General features: G+C 40.9%; 1 protein-coding gene across 1 annotated transcript in view; it reads left to right on the forward strand.

Moving 5' to 3' along the window:
* The window catches only part of LOC112117524 (oral-facial-digital syndrome 1 protein), a 61,116-nt gene that overhangs the window by 15,423 nt on the left and 26,962 nt on the right, over positions 1-18,731 (forward strand). The window contains exons 10-16 of the mRNA XM_024215487.3: positions 655-774; positions 3,388-3,461; positions 3,819-3,910; positions 4,053-4,242; positions 5,355-5,485; positions 9,875-9,986; positions 14,804-15,415. Of these exons, the coding sequence (XP_024071255.1) occupies positions 655-774; positions 3,388-3,461; positions 3,819-3,910; positions 4,053-4,242; positions 5,355-5,485; positions 9,875-9,986; positions 14,804-15,415 (1,331 nt within the window). The remainder of the gene's footprint in view (positions 1-654; positions 775-3,387; positions 3,462-3,818; positions 3,911-4,052; positions 4,243-5,354; positions 5,486-9,874; positions 9,987-14,803; positions 15,416-18,731) is intronic.

An 18,731-nucleotide genomic window follows, 5' to 3' on the forward strand; every position in this document is an offset into this window, starting at 1 on the left:
GCATTAGCGTGACCAGACAACAAGTGTGAAAAATCGGGATGGAGTGGGGGGTAATAGGAGCCTATATAAGAAAAAGACCCAAAAATTGGGACTGTCCCTATAAAATCGGGACATCTGGTCACCCTAGTTAGCATCTTGTGTTTTTGTAGGCAAGAAAAAAGAAAGCTATTTCCCCACTAACAAAAGTTACTTTCTTGTCTAGTTTCAGAGTAGCAGCCGTGTTAGTCTGTATCCGCAAAAAGAACAGGAGTACTTGTGGCACCTTAGAGACTCTAAGGTGCCACAAGTACTCCTGTTCTTTTCTTGTCTAGCCAGCAGAGGGTGCTGATAGAGTGGTGAGCTGAGCACCCTTTCTAAAACTGAGGAACTAAACAACATCCTTCCTGTAATACTTTCAGTTTTCAGCAGTTGCAAATCTGGTTGTTTATACAGTTGATCAGTCTGTGTCTTTAACAGTACAACTTAGTATGTGTTACTTTTCATTTTTCTTAGCGAATCATGATGATAGATTTGATCAGAATTTTAAATTGCCCCAAGCTAACCCATCACACTTTTGACTTTCATAAATGTTGTGTGATTAAAAAAAACTTCCTGAAAACTCTGGCATGTCATAAATATAATTGCTCAGTGTCAGTATATTTCTCATTATATCAGTGCTCAGAAACTTCAAGAAGAAAAAAATAAAGCTGTTGATGATGCACTGCGACGTCGGGAGATAGCTGTGAAGAACATTGAGGAGACTTACGACCAAAAGCTTAAGAATGAACTACTGAAGTAATTTGTTCTTTTGTCTCTAATAAAGAATACATATTTCATATGAAAATAGAATGTTAAAAATGCCATGGGAATTACCAATGAGTACTGTAAAAAAGCAAGAATTGAATATATAACACTTAGCATTTTTATTTTAATCAGTTTGTGACTTACTTATCTTATAAAGTGTGATGAATAGATTTCATAACCAAAAGAGTTAAAACAATTATGCCCTCTAACAGATAGTGGGTTTTTTCTATATATAATGACGTTCTTCTGTCCATAAGGCTATAGAATTTTAAAAATTCACACTTTCAGTCTCCCTATCTGTGAAGAAAAAGTGACATGAATCTGTAGGGCTGCTGAACAGGCAGATGCAAAGTATCATTGGTGATCTCTTTTGACCAGTGCTGAAATACTGAGCAATTTGAAGAACTGAAAGGAGGCAAGGTGTATGAAGCCAGTATTAAGGGAGTTTCATGGGTTACTTGCAGAAGGGGCAGGATGAGACACTTTTTAAAAAGGAAATGTAAAGGGGTTTTCTTACCCCAGAATTATTTTTTGAAATACCAGCTATTTGGTGCAGACTGGTAATGTCATAGGCCACCCCTCTCTGCTGGCTCCCTCCCTGAAAACAACCAAAGAAAAGTTCTTTGTAAACCAGCTTCTTTTCCCCTTCAAAAAAATCCTTCTCTGTCCAGCAAGACCCATCTTTCTCTCCCACAAATTCATCTTGCCTTGCTCCAAAATCATCCATTTTTCCTCAACCCAAAATCCATATCTCTTCACAAAATTTTCCCTTCCAAATTCAGCAGTACCCAAAAATAAATCCATTTGTACCCCAAAAATAACATCTCGACTTTCACTTCTAAAATATATTCATCTTGACCACCACCTCCTAAAACTTCATATCTCCCTTTAGTCATTGGGGGTGAAGAATTGGGAAGAGATTGAGTATTCTCCTGAATAAAGGCTGCAAGGTTTGATGGGCTGCACAGACTGGGTAGGATAAGCAGTGTTCTCTGCTCCTCCCTTCTTTGCTGGGCTATGGTCACATTCTGATTTATTTGGACAATGGAGGAAGAGGCCTATATTGTTTGTGTATTTTCCTTGCAGTTTTCATGTTTGGTGGCCAGCAGCCAGGACAGGCATCTAAGTGAGCAGTGAGACGTATATGGCATCAGCTGCAGCCCTTCCTGGGCTTTTGACAGTGGAAAGTGATGGCACCTAGCCTGAGATTCTTTTGTACTCTGTCTCTGTGATGTGAGCAGTGGTCATCTGAGGCCTGCTGATTGTTTTGTTGCAGAAAGTGCTCCCAGCACATGATTGTTCATGCCCACAGAATGAAATGAATCAGCCCTCGAGGCGGAGGGCGGAAACCCGCTCACCAGCTAAACACCTGGTTATCCATAAGTTCAGCCAGGACTTATTACCTAATAATGAACAGTGCAAGCACTGCCTCTTCTAACATGGATTTATTCAAATTGTAGAGGAAAGGTGTAAGACAATGGATTTCAGTGAGAATGAAGTGTCCCCTGAAAGAGAGATTAGGAACAGGGCAGTTAGATGTATGTCACTGAGCGACCAACCTTAGGCAAACGTAATCTCCCTGTGCCTTGTTTTACTTATCTAGTAAATTGCTATTTAATACTAAAGTAACTAAATGCTAAACAGAGCACCTACCTCACAAATAGGGGTTAGTGGCTTCATTTGTTAATGTTTGTAGAGCTCTTTCAGATCTTAACAGGGACTATTTTAGTGGAGAGTGTTATTTTATGTTACAGTAGTGTCCAAAATGTTTTAAGCACCGTACAAACACACAGGAAAACACCATCTCTGTCCTGAAGATATTTGTCTGTATCTACTTATTACAAAATTTATTTAGCTGTCTATCAATAGCTCTAGGATCCTGTCTGACAATTAAAATGTGGCATACAAAAATTAAAGTATGGAAGCTATTATTGGGTATTACAAAACGTAGGGGGAAAGAATAATTATAAATCCAAACAAAAGAAAAAATAGACAAATACAGTTAATGGAACTCAGATTAACCATTTTCTGTAACAGAAATTCATTGACTTTGTATATAGAAGTTGGGAGACTTATGAGTAATTCAGTTTGGATTATAAAATCACATTTTTGACAAGTGTATAGTTTCAAATATAATATATAATACGTTGTAAAATATTTGAAAAATAATGAAGACTTAATGTGAATATTGACTGTATTCAGTACCATTAATCTTTGCTGAGTTCTGGGGATAAACTGCTCTTTTTTGTGTGGAAATCATAAAGTGAGTGATCAGAAAAGTGAGGATTTGTTTATTTTTATACTCTAATACTGCAATCACAATTAGGGCCTCAGTGACCTGGGCACTGTACAAACATACAGGAAGATAGGATAACTGCCTCAAAATACTTACAATTTAATTAGGGCCTGCTCCTAAAAAGTGTTGAGCACTCATAGCTTCCATGATTTTAGTGGGACTTGAGGGCACTCAGCATTCGCAGGTCAGGACTTTGATGAAGTTCCACTGTAATTAGCATATAGACAGTTTGATAGGTAGTTACAGCCGAGTCTGGGGACATTCAGAATTCTTTTGCTTTGGTGTTTAGTAACTTTTTTTCACCCTAGATATCAACTCGAGTTGAAGGAAGAATATATAGCCAGAACCACTAGGGTTACTGAAGATGAGAAAAAGAATAAAGGTAACTAATCTCTTTCAGAGATACTCAACACCCATTGTTTATCTTTTAGCTTGTAATAAGAGGCAACAAAGCAGTATTTTTAAACAAATATAGTGTATTTAATTGAAGTTGGAGAAAGAGAGGATCATCTTTAGACTTCTAAGCTAGAGTGCTTTGGAAAAAATAGTATATAATCATATAATTAAAGACTGTATCATGCATATGCACAAACGTGTCAAATTAAGGTTGCTCTGGCAACCTTAATTCTGGCTTTTCTTCACTTTTGAGTGTTTGACTTTGCAAGCTTAATGTTCTTTTTATGTAGTTTTTGGTGTGAGATACACATTAACCTGCAGAAACTGTTTATGATCCTTACAGAGAAGGCTATACTGTTGCGTGAAGAGACCATTGCTGTTAATTCAAAGAAGGAAGAACTCAAACAAGTTGTATCACATGCAAAAGAACTTGAGGTAATTGTGAGCCTGAATTTAGAGACTACACTGTTTGATTAGTACATTTGAACTGTTTTGTGATACCTTTTCAGGAATAATATGTGGTACAAAGTGTGTTTCTTGAGAAATACCTTTAAGAAGTTTGTGACGTGTTTTTTAGCTGGAGCTGGATTCAGTAAAGGCGCAGGTGTTATTGGTAAACAAACAGAATCAGTTGTTGATAGAAAAATTGAAAGAGATTGCGGACTATCCCTTGTTAAAGGAAGAGAAACTGGAGCTTCAGGTGCAAAATAAACTACTTAGACAACAACTGGAGGAGACTCGCAATGAAAACCTGCATTTCCGAGACAGTTAGTGTTAACATATTTTATAACTTTCCTTTCCTCATTTTACAGAAGGTTTAGTAATAGTTTTCCATTAAAATAAACACTTTATTTCATGATTGTTAAAAGGCTACTAAATTTAAGAATATATGAAATTAGCACACTGCTTTCAAAAACTGTTATAATACTTGGTTTTGCTCCTGCTTGTCCCTGTTTGTCTTTTCATTTATCTTTGTTTTTTCCAAAGTTCCTAGCATCACAAGTGTTGGGTGATGTTTTTTTATTAGTGTTCCTGGACACTTCATGGAACAGTGATAAAAGCAGGTCAATTCTACTTTCCTTGTCTGTTTCCCCTCAGAGGACCACAAGTCCTTAACTATAGTAGATTTTTATGTTTCACTTCCCAAAAGCTGGTCTTGTGGATACAGCACTGGACTAGGATTTAGTAAATCTGGGTTTAATTCCCAGATCTCCCACTGACTTCCTGCGTGATCTCTGTCAAGTCATGTAATATCTTTGTCTCCTTTCCCCATCTCTAAAATGGGGACAATGATCATTCCTCTGTCTTGTCAAAGTTACATTGTAAGTACTTTTATGGAAGTCTCTCACTGTTTGCACAATGGAACTCTGCATTCAGGTGCTACTAAAATACAAAAATACTAATTGTTGATAATACCCTCTCTTTCCTTTCATCTTCCATTTTTTTCAACCACAGCATTATTTAGTGTGGTTAGTAGAGGACAAAGGCTTCTGCAAATGACTGTTTTACAGACCTGATCTCTGTAGAATAATAATCTATTGTCTTGTAATGCATCTGCATTTGTAAAACATGTTGTGTTTGAAGAGCACAGATGGGCAATACATTCAGGTTTAGATAAGACAGGAACAAGTTGATTCAGACAAATAACTTGCAGAGTAGAAAACTTTCTGCCTACCTCATAATTGCCCAGAGGGAGGGAGGGAGGGATTAGAACAGATACCCCAAAAAGTGTATACAAATGAAGTTTTACTATTTAAGACCTATTGTAGTCAAGAAAAAAATTTCAGTTTTAAGTTTCCAGGGGGTGGTTATAAATAGTGAATGTGCATTTTTAAGTATCTTATAAAATATCTCCTGATATTGTTCTTTTATGTGAAAGAGTTAACTCAGCCATCAGCTGAACATGTAGCCTGCCAGGCAGAATTGAGGCGAGTTGAACATGCTAAAAAGCTGGAACAGGATGAGTTTGAAACCCATAAACAACTTCTGGAAAAGCAACTGCAAAGTGAGGTAAATTCTTCTCTTTTCATCTAAATAGACTTTTTCCTGTCATTTTGTAAACACTTACACCTGTCCATTGCAGACCCTTTTAAAAGTAGGTGTTGGAGTGCTTTAATTCCATTTTTTCTTTAAATAAAAAAAAAAAAAAGCAACCAAACAAACCTGTGTTAAACCTAAAATTTTTCAGTACTTATTTACTATAGATCAATACAGCTGATGAAACTGGAAAAAAAAAAATACAAATTTGGCTAGACCTGGAAAGCACTTGATCATTTTCATCAAAAGAAAATTATCTGTGCCGGTAGAAATAGAAAAATGTTGCAGCCAACAAAGTGGAAATCTTTACTAAACCTTGTCCTAAGGGATAAGGAGGAACTGATCGCAGAATGAAAAATTAATGGTGGCTTAGGTACAGATGATCATGATTTGATCATATTTATAATGTGCAAGCAGAATAAAGTCCAGACCAGTAATATGTACATGTGGTGCTTATAATAGGACCAATTTCACAAAGCTGAAAACAGTTATGAGCCAAATCAGCCATGAGGAAGATTTTCATCAGAAAAATGTGAATGATAGTTGGGAATCATTTAAGAACACCTTAATAGATGCCCCAAAACCCACAATGGAGGAAGAAGGCCAGATTAGTTAAAAATCTGTACTGGTTTAGAGGTGAATTGAAGGCAGCTGTAAAAAGTGTGTGTGTGTGTGTGTGTGTGTGTGTGTGTAAAACAAATGGAAGAAAAGAGAAGTTGATAGTAATGAATATAATTCAGAAGTTAGGAATTGTAGAAAATTATTAAGGAAAACCAAGGGACATAAGGAGAAATCTATGGCCTGCAGAGTTAAGGACAATAAAAAGGAGTTTTTTAAATATATTAAGAACAAAAATAATCCTGACAGTGGTATTGGTTTTGTTACTAGATGGAAATGGTACAGTTATCAATAATAATCTAAAAAAGGCATAGTGGTCAATAAATATTTCTGTTCTGTTTGGGGTTAAAACTGGGATATAATCTTATATGGTGATGCTAACACTTGTCCATGCCACTAGTATCTGGGGAAGGTGTTAAACAGAAGCTACAAAAGTCAGAAATGTTTACATCAGTAGTTCCAGATAATTTGCATCCCACAGTTTTAAAAGAGCTGGCTGCGTACCTTGCTGGACCATTAATGTTGATTTTCAATATTTCTTAGAGCACTGGGGAAGTCCCAGAAGACTGGAAGAATGCTAATGTAATGCCAATATTTAAAAAGGGTAAACAGGATGATCCGGATATTTATAGGCCTGTCAGTCTAACATTGATCCCAGTTGGTCCAGATAATGCAGTGTCTGATATCAGACTCAATTAATAAAGAATTAAAGTAGCGTAATGTAGTTAATGCAAATCAATGTGGGCTTATGGAAAATAAATCCTGTTAAACTAACTTGATATCTTTTTTTTTTGATGAGGTTACAGGTTTGATAGATAAAGGTAATAGTGTTGACCTTAAACTTCTGTAAGGTGTTTGACTTTCTATCACATGATGTTTTGATTAAAAAACTAGAACTAAATATTTACTCCATTTAACATGGAACTCATTAAATGGATTAAAAACTAGCTAACTAATAGGCCTCAAAATGTGATTGTAAATGGGTAATCGTTATCAAGGGTGTGTGTTTCCACTCGGGTCCCAAGAAGATCGGTTCTTGGGTCCTGTGCTATTTAACATTTTTACAATGACCTGGAAGTAAACAAAATCATCACTGGTAAAGTTTGCAGTGTTGTTTAAGTGTTGAAGGCTGGAACGTCGTTGCTGTGGTAACACTGTTCAGGCTGCTAAGCTGTTGCAGTTGCTCAGTGCTTCTGTTCTTGGCGCTCCAGTGTTATCAGCACTAGCAGATAGTGCAGCCTGCTAATTCAGCAGACCTCTTTGTTACTCATAAATAGGGCCCTACCAAATTCACGGTCCATTTTGGTCAATTTCACTATCATAGGATCTTAATAGTAAATTTCATGATTTCAACTATTTAAATCTGAAATTTCACGGTATTATAATTTTAGGGGTCCTGACCCATAAAGGAGTTGGGGTGGGGGTCACAAGGTTATTGTAGGCGGGGGTTGCAGTACTTCTACCCTTATTTCTGCACTGCTGATGGCGGCGGCGCTGCCTTCAGAGCTGGGCAGCTGGAGAGCGGCCACCAGCAGCAGCACAGAAGTGAGGATGGCATGGTATGGTATTGCCACCCTTACTTCTGTGCTGCTGCCTTTAAAGCTGGGCCCTCAGTCAGCAGCCGCCACTCTTCTGCACTGTTGCCTTCAGAGCTGGGCGCCTGAAGTAAGGTGGCATGGTATGGTATTGCCACCCTTACTTCTACGCTGCGGCTGGCGGGGCACTGCCTTCAGAGCTGGGTGCCCGGCTAACAGATCTGAAGGCAGTGCAGAAGTAAGGGTGGCAATACTGTGACCCCCCCTAAAATAACCTTGTTACCCCCCTGCAACTCCCTTTTGGGTCAGGACCCCCAATTTGAGAAATGCTGGTCTCCCCTGTGAAATCTATATAGTATAGGGTAAAAGCACAGAAAAGACCAGATTTCACAGGGGGGAGATCAAATTTCATGATCTGTGACGCGTTTTTCATGGCCGTGAATTTGGTAGAGCCTTACTCATAAAGACCACAGGCATAGTTTGGTGGCAAAGACACTCGGCCAGGTTTATTGCCTTCCAGGCTCAATACTAGTGCCCTGGCTCTGTGATACAGGTACACTAACACATGAGTGTCAAGTTGCAAGGGGAAGTTCAGTCAGCAGCAGGAATTTTTGCTGTCCCCTCGGCCACACAAAATGTTATGGCGAGTTACACCAACATTTATAGACTAAGAAAAACAACGTACGAACCACCTTACGTTGTTCATGCCATCTATTTGTTACCTCCCTTGTACCCTGCTCCAGATGTCTTGGGCAACACATCCCAAAAGACACAGTGTAATTCTGGGAGGCATAATCAGGGGAATTGAGTAGGAGTAGAGAGGGTATTTGGCACTGGTGCGACCACCGCTGGAATACTGTGTCCAGTTCTGGTGCCCACACTTCAAGAAGGGTGTTGATAAATTGGAGAGGGTTCAGAGAAGAGCTTTGAGAATGATTAAAGGATTAGAAAACATGCCTTATAGTAATAGACTCAAAGAGCACAATCTATTTAGCTTAACAAAGAGATAGTTAAGGAGTGACTTGATTATAGTCTATAACAGTGGTTCCCAAACTGGGGTTCGTGAACCCCTGGGGGTTCGCAAAATGTTACAGGGGGTTCTCGGGAAAAAAGTCCCTAATGGCGGACAGAGCTGTCCCTAGGGACCCTGGGCAGCACAGCCCGGAGCCGCTGGACTTCCAAGAGCTAAGCAGATCAAAGCAAGCAGATCTATCACACTGAGGAGATTGAAACTTCAAGACTCCTTATAAGAAATGGAAAGGGAGGTGGATATTTTTTGCTGTTTTTAAAATGAAATAGGCAGCTAGTATTGTTTTTAAAATTATTATGAAGAACAAGTTTAAGCTTTGTTGTAACGTGCGTTGTTTGCCTGGACTGCTCAAGACCTGAATGCTTGTGTAGGAGGAACTCTTTGAGTTGGCTTCTTAAATACCTTCATGTTGTTTCACATCTGACACTCCTTGATGAAACATAGGAGCCTTGTCTTATAACAGGCTGATTCACATTGATACAAGCTACAAAAGTGATAACTTGGAAGAGTGTTGCCGTTTTCATAATGTAATAAAAATACTGTAATGATTAATAATAATAAATACTGTGCAATAAGCATGTCATAACAACAAATTTTATATTTCCAAGATCACTGCTTTTATAATTTATACTCAGGTAAAGGAGAAAATCCCTGGAAATATTCATTTTTAGGGGGAGGTTCGCGAGACCTGACATTTTAGTGAAAGGGGTTCCCAGGTTGTTGAAGTTTGGGAACCACTGGTCTATAAGTATCTACCTAGGGAATAAATATTTGATAATGGTCTCTTCAGTCTATTAGAGAAAGGTATAAGATGATCCAGTGGCTAGAAGTTGAAGCTAGACAACTTCAGACTGGAAATAAGACATGCATTTTTGACAGTGAAGGGTGATTAATCTTTGGAACAATTTACCCAGGGTTGTGGTGGATTCTCCATCATTGAAAAAATTTAAATCAAGTTTGGATGTTATTTTAAAAGATGCTCTAGGAATTTTTTGGAAGAGGTTCTATGGCCTCTGATATACAGGAGACTGGACTTGATGATCACAGTGGTCTCTTCTGGCATTGGAATCTATGAAAAGCATTGAGAGAAAGACACCTTCGTGGGTTGAGATACCTTTTCTCATCTTCAGTACTTGTTCACATTTGTATGACAATTTTTTTTCCCAAAATCTATTTCAGGTTGAACGTTGTGCACAATTAAAGATCCAGCTGTTAGACTATGAAACTACTATCAGAAAGCTAAACGTACAGGTTGAAGATTTGAAAATGCAGCTGAAGCAAACACAGACAGGTTTGTAGTATTTATTAGATGTTTTAAAACTGAGTTTATAAAGGATTTTTAATTTATGCAAACATTTCCAATGGCTTGAAAAGTAGTTCAAATTGTGAGGGCTCAATCTGTAACTGATAATTGCATTCCAAAACTTAAAAAAAAAAAAAAGTTAAGGTTGCAGTGTCACAAATGTAACTACCTAAGACACCATTTACAAAACTCAAGCCTTTAAAAGCAAGGAAATGAATATTTATGGATATAATAAATCTTGCACTGTCCAGATAAACATTCTTAATAAATATAAGGAAATGACATAACAAAATATAAGGAAATTCATAACAAAACCACCTAATGTCATGAATTGTATTTTAATGTATCATTTTTATCTCTTGTCTTTAGAATATGAATGATTTTCTTTTAAATAATACTTTTATTTTACCAATAAAATCTGGAATTCCCTTTGTGGTGGTGATAATTGTATCTAGTTTAAAATGAAAAGTAGGGCTGTCGATTAATCACAGTTAACTCACGCGATTAACTCAAAAAAATTTAATTGTGATTAAAAAATTTTAATCGCGATTGAAATTTGTTAAATATTTTTTGATGTTTTTCTACATTTTCAAATAAATTGATTTCTTCTTCGAGTGCTGTCCCTGTGGGTGCTCCACTTTAGGTGTTTGTGTGCCCCTGCACTTGTAGTCAGAGACTTTTAGTAGCAGTGCCTGGTTGGGTCGCACATGCGTGGTCCCTGCCTCGCGCTGTTGCAGGCAGTTAACCATCGCTGTGCGACCAACCCCCACTCAGTTCCTTCTCTACCGCCCTTGGCTACCAGTGGGAGCAATCAGCAGCACCTTGTTACTTTGTAGTTAATTAGCTACAGTCAGTTACTTAGTTTCCTTATTAGCAGCTACTTAGCTTGTTTCACGTTCCTTTTCTCCTTGATTGAAAAAAAAAAACAAAACCCTCACGGCCAGGAACTTCAGAAAAACAGCTCCCCTCCCCCCCCAAACGGGAATGCCCGGTTTCCCAGGCTCTCAGTGCCTTGCCTCCAGGCACGCTCGGTGCGTCGGGGCATGAGGCTTGGGGACCCACCCGCCCCACTTCGCCAGCCGCAGCTTCAGACAGGAATGGTTTCTCCAACTCCACATTGGAGTGCCCTGCCAGGCGTCACTCGAAGCACTGGGTCCCCACCGCAGGAATAAAAACAACCCCACAGCAGTCCTGCAGATAATAATAGCATCGGCTGTGCTGCCAGCGTCGGGAGCTCCGGTGGCTGAGAGCTCCGGCACTGCTGCAGACAGAGACTTCGGAGCCCCGTGCCTCCACGCCACAATCCACAGCTGCTCCGCAGGCAGGCATCCAGTGCCGGTGCCGGCACCGGCTGTGCTGTTAGTGCCAGGAGCCGAGGTGGTAGAAAGTCCCGGCACCGCTAGAGCCAGAGACTCTACAAGAACCCGCTCCAACACAGGCACTATGGGGAAATCAAAACCTTGTGCCTCTGCACCGCGATGTTCGTTCATTCTGCGGGCAGGCATCCAGTACCGGCACCAACTGTGCTGTCAGCACTGGGAGCCGAAGTAGCGGAACATCCCGGCACTGCTAGAGCCAGAGACTCTACAAGAGCCAGCTCCGACACCGGCACTGAGCTACAAAAGGCGGCTTCTTCAAAAGCGCACCCAACACGCACAGTGGCGCAGCCAACAGCGCCACCTTCCCCTCCGCAGCCCTGGCACTGACAAGGGGGCAGCCCCGGGGGCCAATCAAGCCAGCACAGCAGCAGTTCCTCAGACAGAGGGTTCTGGTATTCGGCTCTGCCCCCGATCCCCCTATTCACGGTACCGATATGAGAATGATACTCTCAGCACCAAGTCTCCCTGCGTCCCCAACATCACTCACTGTCTCGCTCCTTATTTGAAGGAGGAAGATGAGGAAGAACAGGGAGCTATTCCCCCATTGGCTCTTATCCACCAGGAGTCAGTCAACCCAGGAGTCTCTCCTGGGGCATATTATGCTTTCCCCAGGTACTTACAGTGGTATGGGGATCCCCTATGCCAGTCCCATCCCAGTAGGCATACTGGACTCCATGGGTCGTAGGCCCCACACAGGGGGAGACTGCTCGCCACGGCCAGACACAGCACACAGTAATTCCTCACAGATTCTGTACCAGCACCCTCAGTGGTACCAAGGGAAGAGGAGGAAGAACCTCCACCCCTGCAGGGAACATCACCTACCCACTTGCCATCATTGTCCACAGAGGCTTCCATGGCTTATTTGAGAGGGTGGTCCTCTCTGGACATCTCCCTTGAGGAGGTCCCTATGATACAGCATGGGTTAGTGGATTTTTTTGCATACATCCGCTTCGTTTAAAATTTTTTCAATTCACCTCATACAAGTACTGTAGTGCAATCTCTTTATCATGAAAGTGCAATTATAAATGTAGGGTTTTTTTGTTACATAACTGCACTCAAAAACAAAACAATGTAAAACTTTAGAGCCTACAATTCCACTCAGTCCTCCTTCTTGTTCAGCCAATCGTTAAGAGAAACACGTTTGTTTACATTTATGGGAGATAATGCTGCCCACTTCTTAATTACAATGTCACCTGAAAGTGAGAACAGGCATTCACATGGCACTGTTGTAGCTGGAATCGCAAGATATTTGTGTCAGATGAACTAAAGATTCATATGCCTCACATGCTTTGGCCATCATTCCAGAGGACATGCTTCCATGCTGAAGAGGCTTGTTAAAAAATAATAATACGTTAATTAAATTTGTGACTGAACTCCTTGGGGGAGAATTGTGTGTGTCCTGCTCTGTTTTACCTGCATTCTGCCATACATTTCATGTTATAGCAGTCTCGGATGATGATCCAGCACATGTTGTTCATTTTAAGGATACTTTCACTATAAATTTGAGAAAACACAAAGAAGATACCAGTGTGAAGTTTCTAAAGAATAGCTACAGCATTTGACCCAAGATTTAAGAATCTGAAATGCCTTCCAAAATCTGAGAGGAATGAGGTGTTGAGCATGCTTTCAGAAGTCTTAAAAGAGCAACACTCTGATGAAACCACAGAACCCAAATCACCAAATAAGAAAATCAACCTTCTGCTGGTGGCATCTGACTCAGATGATGAAAATGAACATGCGTCGGTTCACACTGCTTTGGATTGTTATCGAGCAGAACCTGTCATCAGCATGGATGCATGTCCTCTGGAATGGTGGTTGAAGCATGAAGGGACATATGAATCTTTAGTGTGTTTGGCATGTAAATATCTGGACTTCTAGGCTCTAAAGTTTGACATTGTTTTATTGAATGCAGGTTTTTTCGTACATAATTCTACATTTGTAAGTTCAACTTTCGTGATAAAGAGATTGCACTACAGTACTTGTATTAGGTGAATTGAAAAATGCAATTTTTTTTTACAGTGCAAATATTTGTAATCAAATAAATATAAAGTGAGCACTGTACACTTTGTATTCTATGTTGTAATTGAAATCAGTATATTTGATAATGTAGAAAACAGCCAAAAATATTTAAATAAATGGTATTGTATAATTGTTTAACAGCGTGATTAATCACGATTAATTTTTTAAACGCATGATTAATCACAATTTTTTTAATTGCATGATAGCCCTAATAAAAAGCATATAATATTTTTTGATGAAATAATTTTTATACTGTATATCAGCTGTTTGAAGCTGATCAGTGTGTCATGGTGTTCATTTTGTAACTTTCGTTTTTTACTATTATTTCATGATTATCTCTTTACTTTGCTAGTGGAAGGCAAAGTAATGACTTATTTTGGGTCAGAGATAAGGTTGTTGTGATTAAACAAACATTTCTTTGTATTTGATAAGAATACTTTTATTATGCAATATATGTTGACCTCTGACAAAGTTACTTCCCTACAGATGGTACTTGCAGATATTTCTGGTGTGTTTTGTTAACCTAGAAGTACCAACAGAGAGACAGTTAACACAGGCAATATAACTGATTTTGGGTAACAGTTTTCTTTTAGTCTTTAGTGGAAGGGAATCACCTTAAACTTCACCAAGATATTGCTTTCACTGTATTCTGTTGTTTTGATTTTGTTGTTTTAATACCCAATATATTAGTCTATCTAAGAACTGTGAGGGCCTGCCCCTGTACCCATTGAAATCAGTGGCACATGATTGGGCTCTAACAGTTTGCAAGTTTAATTAAATTAATTTTGTTTTACAGCTGTTTTTAATAATGTGTGTTTTGGATTTTATATATATTTTATATATATAAAATGTATATCCGTTAACAATTCATATTTTTTCTAAATTAAAAATAGCAGAAATATTTAATTGTTTAGGCTGACAGCCTGCATGCCATGTTTCACTTCGATATAATTTAAAACAGACAAATTATAAACCATTGAAAAATGGGGTTGAGTGGCTTACTAGAGCTGCTGTCATCAAGTGTCATTCCATTCTATGGAATTGTCTGATAACTGTGTATTATTTAGGTGCAGTGATAACTGAAGAAGTAGCAGAAACTATTAAACTTTTTTCGTATTTTATTTTTTGTCTCAATTGGATCTAAATATTAATTTCTGTAAACATAAATCATTGATAACTTGCAACTGTTACACCGGAACATCAAATGTAGTTGAATACAACTTTTTATTTTTAATGGTTATGATTTACATTTCAAATGAAAAAACCCTATATTTAAAATCAACTGTCATCAATTTCTTATCTGAATCGTGACTAAATCAGAATTCAAATAATTTCTTCTGATTTTTCCTGAAATTAATGGGTGCTTTTTCCTTTCTGTCTCTGTGTGTGAAATGTTTACTTACGTAGTTCTAGAGAATGAAGTGTATCGGAATCCCAAGCCTTCTCTTGTTGATCGTTCTGTCATTGACTTCACTGGTGATAGGATTGTACCTCATGACATTTATGTAGATGGTGCTTTCTTGAAGAACCGGGCTGTTACTGATATTGTTGTGGCAGATGATGTTCCAAGCGTTGGTTATCGCCAGCATTCACGGACCTGCAACTCTTCTCCAGATTCTGACCTTGAATTTGTCGCCAAAACCAAAGCTAGGATAAAAGAACTAGAAAAAGAGGCAGAGTATTTGGAAGAGGCCTACAGAAATTACCAGCATAGAGTCATTCAAGGTGCAGTTGCAAGCAGGACACCAACAAAGACTAAGTCCCCTCTACGTTTGCGAAATGCTGTTAGATTCCCTTTGGCTTCTCAACACAGAGTTATGTTTGTAGAAGACAACCTTGGCTCTCAGCATTTCTCTCTTAGCAGTCCGAGAGGCCCAAGATATGTTACACCTGGGCATGATGATGTCTTGAAAAATCATCTAACTACTCCCCGAAGAAGAGTCTCTTCCTCCAGACGTCTTTCTTCTACTCCTCTTTCCAAAGTGGAGAGAAACATCAATAGCCATATACTTCCAGAAGGTAAACCGTTACTGCTCCTTTGTGGTTGTGTTTTTCTGGTAAGATTCCAGTTAGGAAACTTAAAATTGAGAATCTTTTGTACATTTATCATCTGTTTAAGGGCAAGAGAAAGCTATAGGCAAAATATGATAAGTGAATTAGAAACTAAGCCTTTAAAAACAAGTGTTTTAGAAGTGTGTGGGGAGCGGGGGTGTCAAACCTACTGCCCTTAATTTAAGCAGTTTTAAATGGGTAATTGGAATACACCCATATGATCCACTGTAGCTGTAGTCCTGTTGTAATCCGTGTTTTATTCAAAAGCAGATCCTAAGTGTAACTCTGCTTGGAAGATTAACTGTGATTTCACAGCTTCTGTAAACTTCCCTGCATAGCCTCATCTATTTACATAGTCAGTGGAGTTGCATGGGCAGTAATGAAGGGCAGAATTAGACTCAGCTTATTTGGGCTGCTAAAATGGCCCATTGTCTATTTTGAAAATCTGAATGACTATAGTTCCCCTCTTTGTTGGTTTTTGTAAACAATGTCTAATGTTTGCTCCTGTTACTGTGATATTGCTTCCACACATTGGTGAGCAGTTGTGAATTACAGGAAGATGGCTTTTAGATTCTTGGCATGATTGGAACATTGTGGTTTTCTGTTAATACTGCAATACCCTATCATTGTAATTTCAGAAATGTTTAAAAAAATATATATAATATTTCTTCTTTAAGTAGATGCAGCTGTGTTTTCTACTTAGGTGTGTGCCTGCCCAGGTCACCAGTGCTGGAGAATTTTGCTTAGCAGTACCCACAGATGCCAGCACTTGCGCCTCGTGCCTGTAGCCCCTCCCCTGGCTATATAAGGTGATGCCACCCTGACCTCTCTCAGCTTCTTCTTATAGCCCATGGCTGGAGTCAGAGCTCTGTGTGGTTTCTAATCTCGCAACCTCTCTATTTCTTAGTGACTTTTCTAGTTATATATAGTTAATTACTACCCTTAGTATAGTGTTAATTACCTTTTGTTTAAGTATTGCCCTGGTGATGCCTTCACCAAGGTTTAAACATTGTCCATTGTGTAGGGGAGCGATCCCCAACAATGACGCTTGCTGTGCTTAGGCACATCATTCACAAAATGGAATCAGGTAGCCTTCATCCTCAGGGATCTTCATATAAAGCAGCACCTGCTTGAACAGGCCATGCAGCCCTCATAATCACTGAGAACTATGTTGGCTCAGAGGTTTTCCTCATGTTCTCAGAGTGCTGCCGCTTCATGCTCTGTAGCTCATGCTTCTCCGAAGAGATGGAGGAATTGAGTGTGCTGAAGAAAAGGTCACATAAGACTGATTGGGATTGCTCCAGGTCACATGAGGACTCATCTATCTCCTCCCAAAGGAGCATGGTATGAATGCTGGAGCGTGGGAGGGAGCAGGTCCCATCAACTGGCCCCTGGTATCACTCAGGAAGGTCAGTAATCCTGTACGGTCGACTCTGGTTCCGACCCCCGGGCGTCTGTTGAGTCCAGTACCAACGAAGATGATGCTGGCACTGGCTGTTTCCAGATCAGGCGGCAGTGAACCTCATCTGCCTTTCTGTCCCAACATTTCCTTTGGTCCAGGACTACGCCAGGGCTGCATCGTTTATAGTCCTATTGGCAGGGTGGGCCGCTGAACCTGTGGGTCTGTTGGCATCGCACCTCAACGTTTCCCTTCCATGGTCAGTGGAAGCAGGGCCAGTAATGGGCTCAGTACTAGGAACTTCCTGGCATCAGGAACTTCTTTGGCACTCCTGTTGTCGATGCCACCAATGTTACTGGGATGGCACTCACTGCTCTCCACTTTGGCACCATCAGTCAACTTGGTATTGCTGCCAACTTTGGGATCAATACTGCTTCTGACACCAGAAACGATGGAGGCGTATTTGGTGCGTGCGGTACTGTTTCCACTGTCGGCACCAGTTCCCTCTTCGTTCTCAGCTACAGTTGAGTCAGACTGGTTGCTCGCTCCCTTGTGCTGGCTCCACCTTTATCCCGTGAAACCTGGGACTCCTTGACATCCAAGTCGGGGTCTTCTTCCACACACACACCCCACACACACACACTCACTCACTCTCTCTCTCTCCCTCCCTCCCCCCATCGCCTGACCTGCATCGGTGGCCATTCATGGAGCATTATGGGTACCAGGATTAGCACTGGTTTCGTGGTTGGGACGGGGCCTCCTGGCCTGGCACCTACTGGCCACCAAAGTCTAACTCATACTAGTGGCCTCAATGGAATCTATGGGATGCTTCTCGGTCATGGAAGTCCCACTTCTCATCTTTCTGTAAAGCAAAATCACTGGGCAGGTGTGTGGCTGTAACCATCAATCTGCCACAGGCCCAGGCACTGGTGAACTTTCCCTTCATGGAGCCGCCAGAGTCATCCCATCAGGACTGTCAATCCTGGAACAAGGTCTGGCTCTGGCACAGTTAACCGCTTCACCGGAGAACACACATAGGTTGTTGGATATCCTACAGCCTCCCTGTTAATGATGCACTCCTATAGCCTGCTAAGGTTCTCTGGAGCATGCCGGCTTTCGTACAGCCTACTGCGAATTGCATGGAGAACCGTTGCTTTGTTTCATTATAAGCATTTGAGGGTTTTTACTCCCATCTGACCCCAAATTCTGTCGTAACCATGGTGAACTATAGAGGCTAGCAGGGCATATTCAAATCCACTCCCAAGGTTAAGGGCTCTGTAATAGTCCGGTGCGGGAGCCGGGCCCTCTCAGGGGCCGTCGGGAGCCAGGCCGCTTCACTACGCGGCCCCAAATCGGTCCTCGGGGTCCGAAAGTCTCGGGGTTCCGCCCCTCAGGCAGGGGCTAAACAAAAGCACAAGGTTAGATAGGCCCAAACGCTAGCTCAGGGCGGGGCCACACACAAGGGTCCGAGGGGCTCAGAACCTCCCTACAGGCTGAGCCAATACCACGAATAGCTAAGCCCCGGCCCTCAGTCAGGGCGGGGCACCTAACACTTAGGGTTAGGGATTTTGGGCGCCAGTCCTTGCCTCAGGGGTTGGGCAAGAACACAATCTCTGAGCTCAGTCCTTCCCTCAGGAGCTGAGCAGTAGTAAGGCAATCAGGGGGAGCCCAGGCCCTTGGTCCGGGCGGGCAATAAACCAGGGGTCAAGGGGCTCAGGTCCTTGCAGTAGGAGCTGAGCCCAAACAAAGGCAGGGAGCCCAAGCCCTCAATTAGGGCGGGGCAGCGAACAATAGTTCAAGGGGCTCAGGCCCTTGTGGCAGGGACTGAGCAGAAACCAAGTCAGGTAGCCCAGGCCCTTAGTCAGGGCGGGGCCGTCAACAAAG

Source organism: Terrapene carolina, unplaced genomic scaffold (genome assembly GCF_002925995.2).
Source record: "Terrapene carolina triunguis isolate 2854851 unplaced genomic scaffold, T_m_triunguis-2.0 Scaffold22, whole genome shotgun sequence".
NCBI classification, from domain to species: domain Eukaryota; kingdom Metazoa; phylum Chordata; order Testudines; family Emydidae; genus Terrapene; species Terrapene triunguis.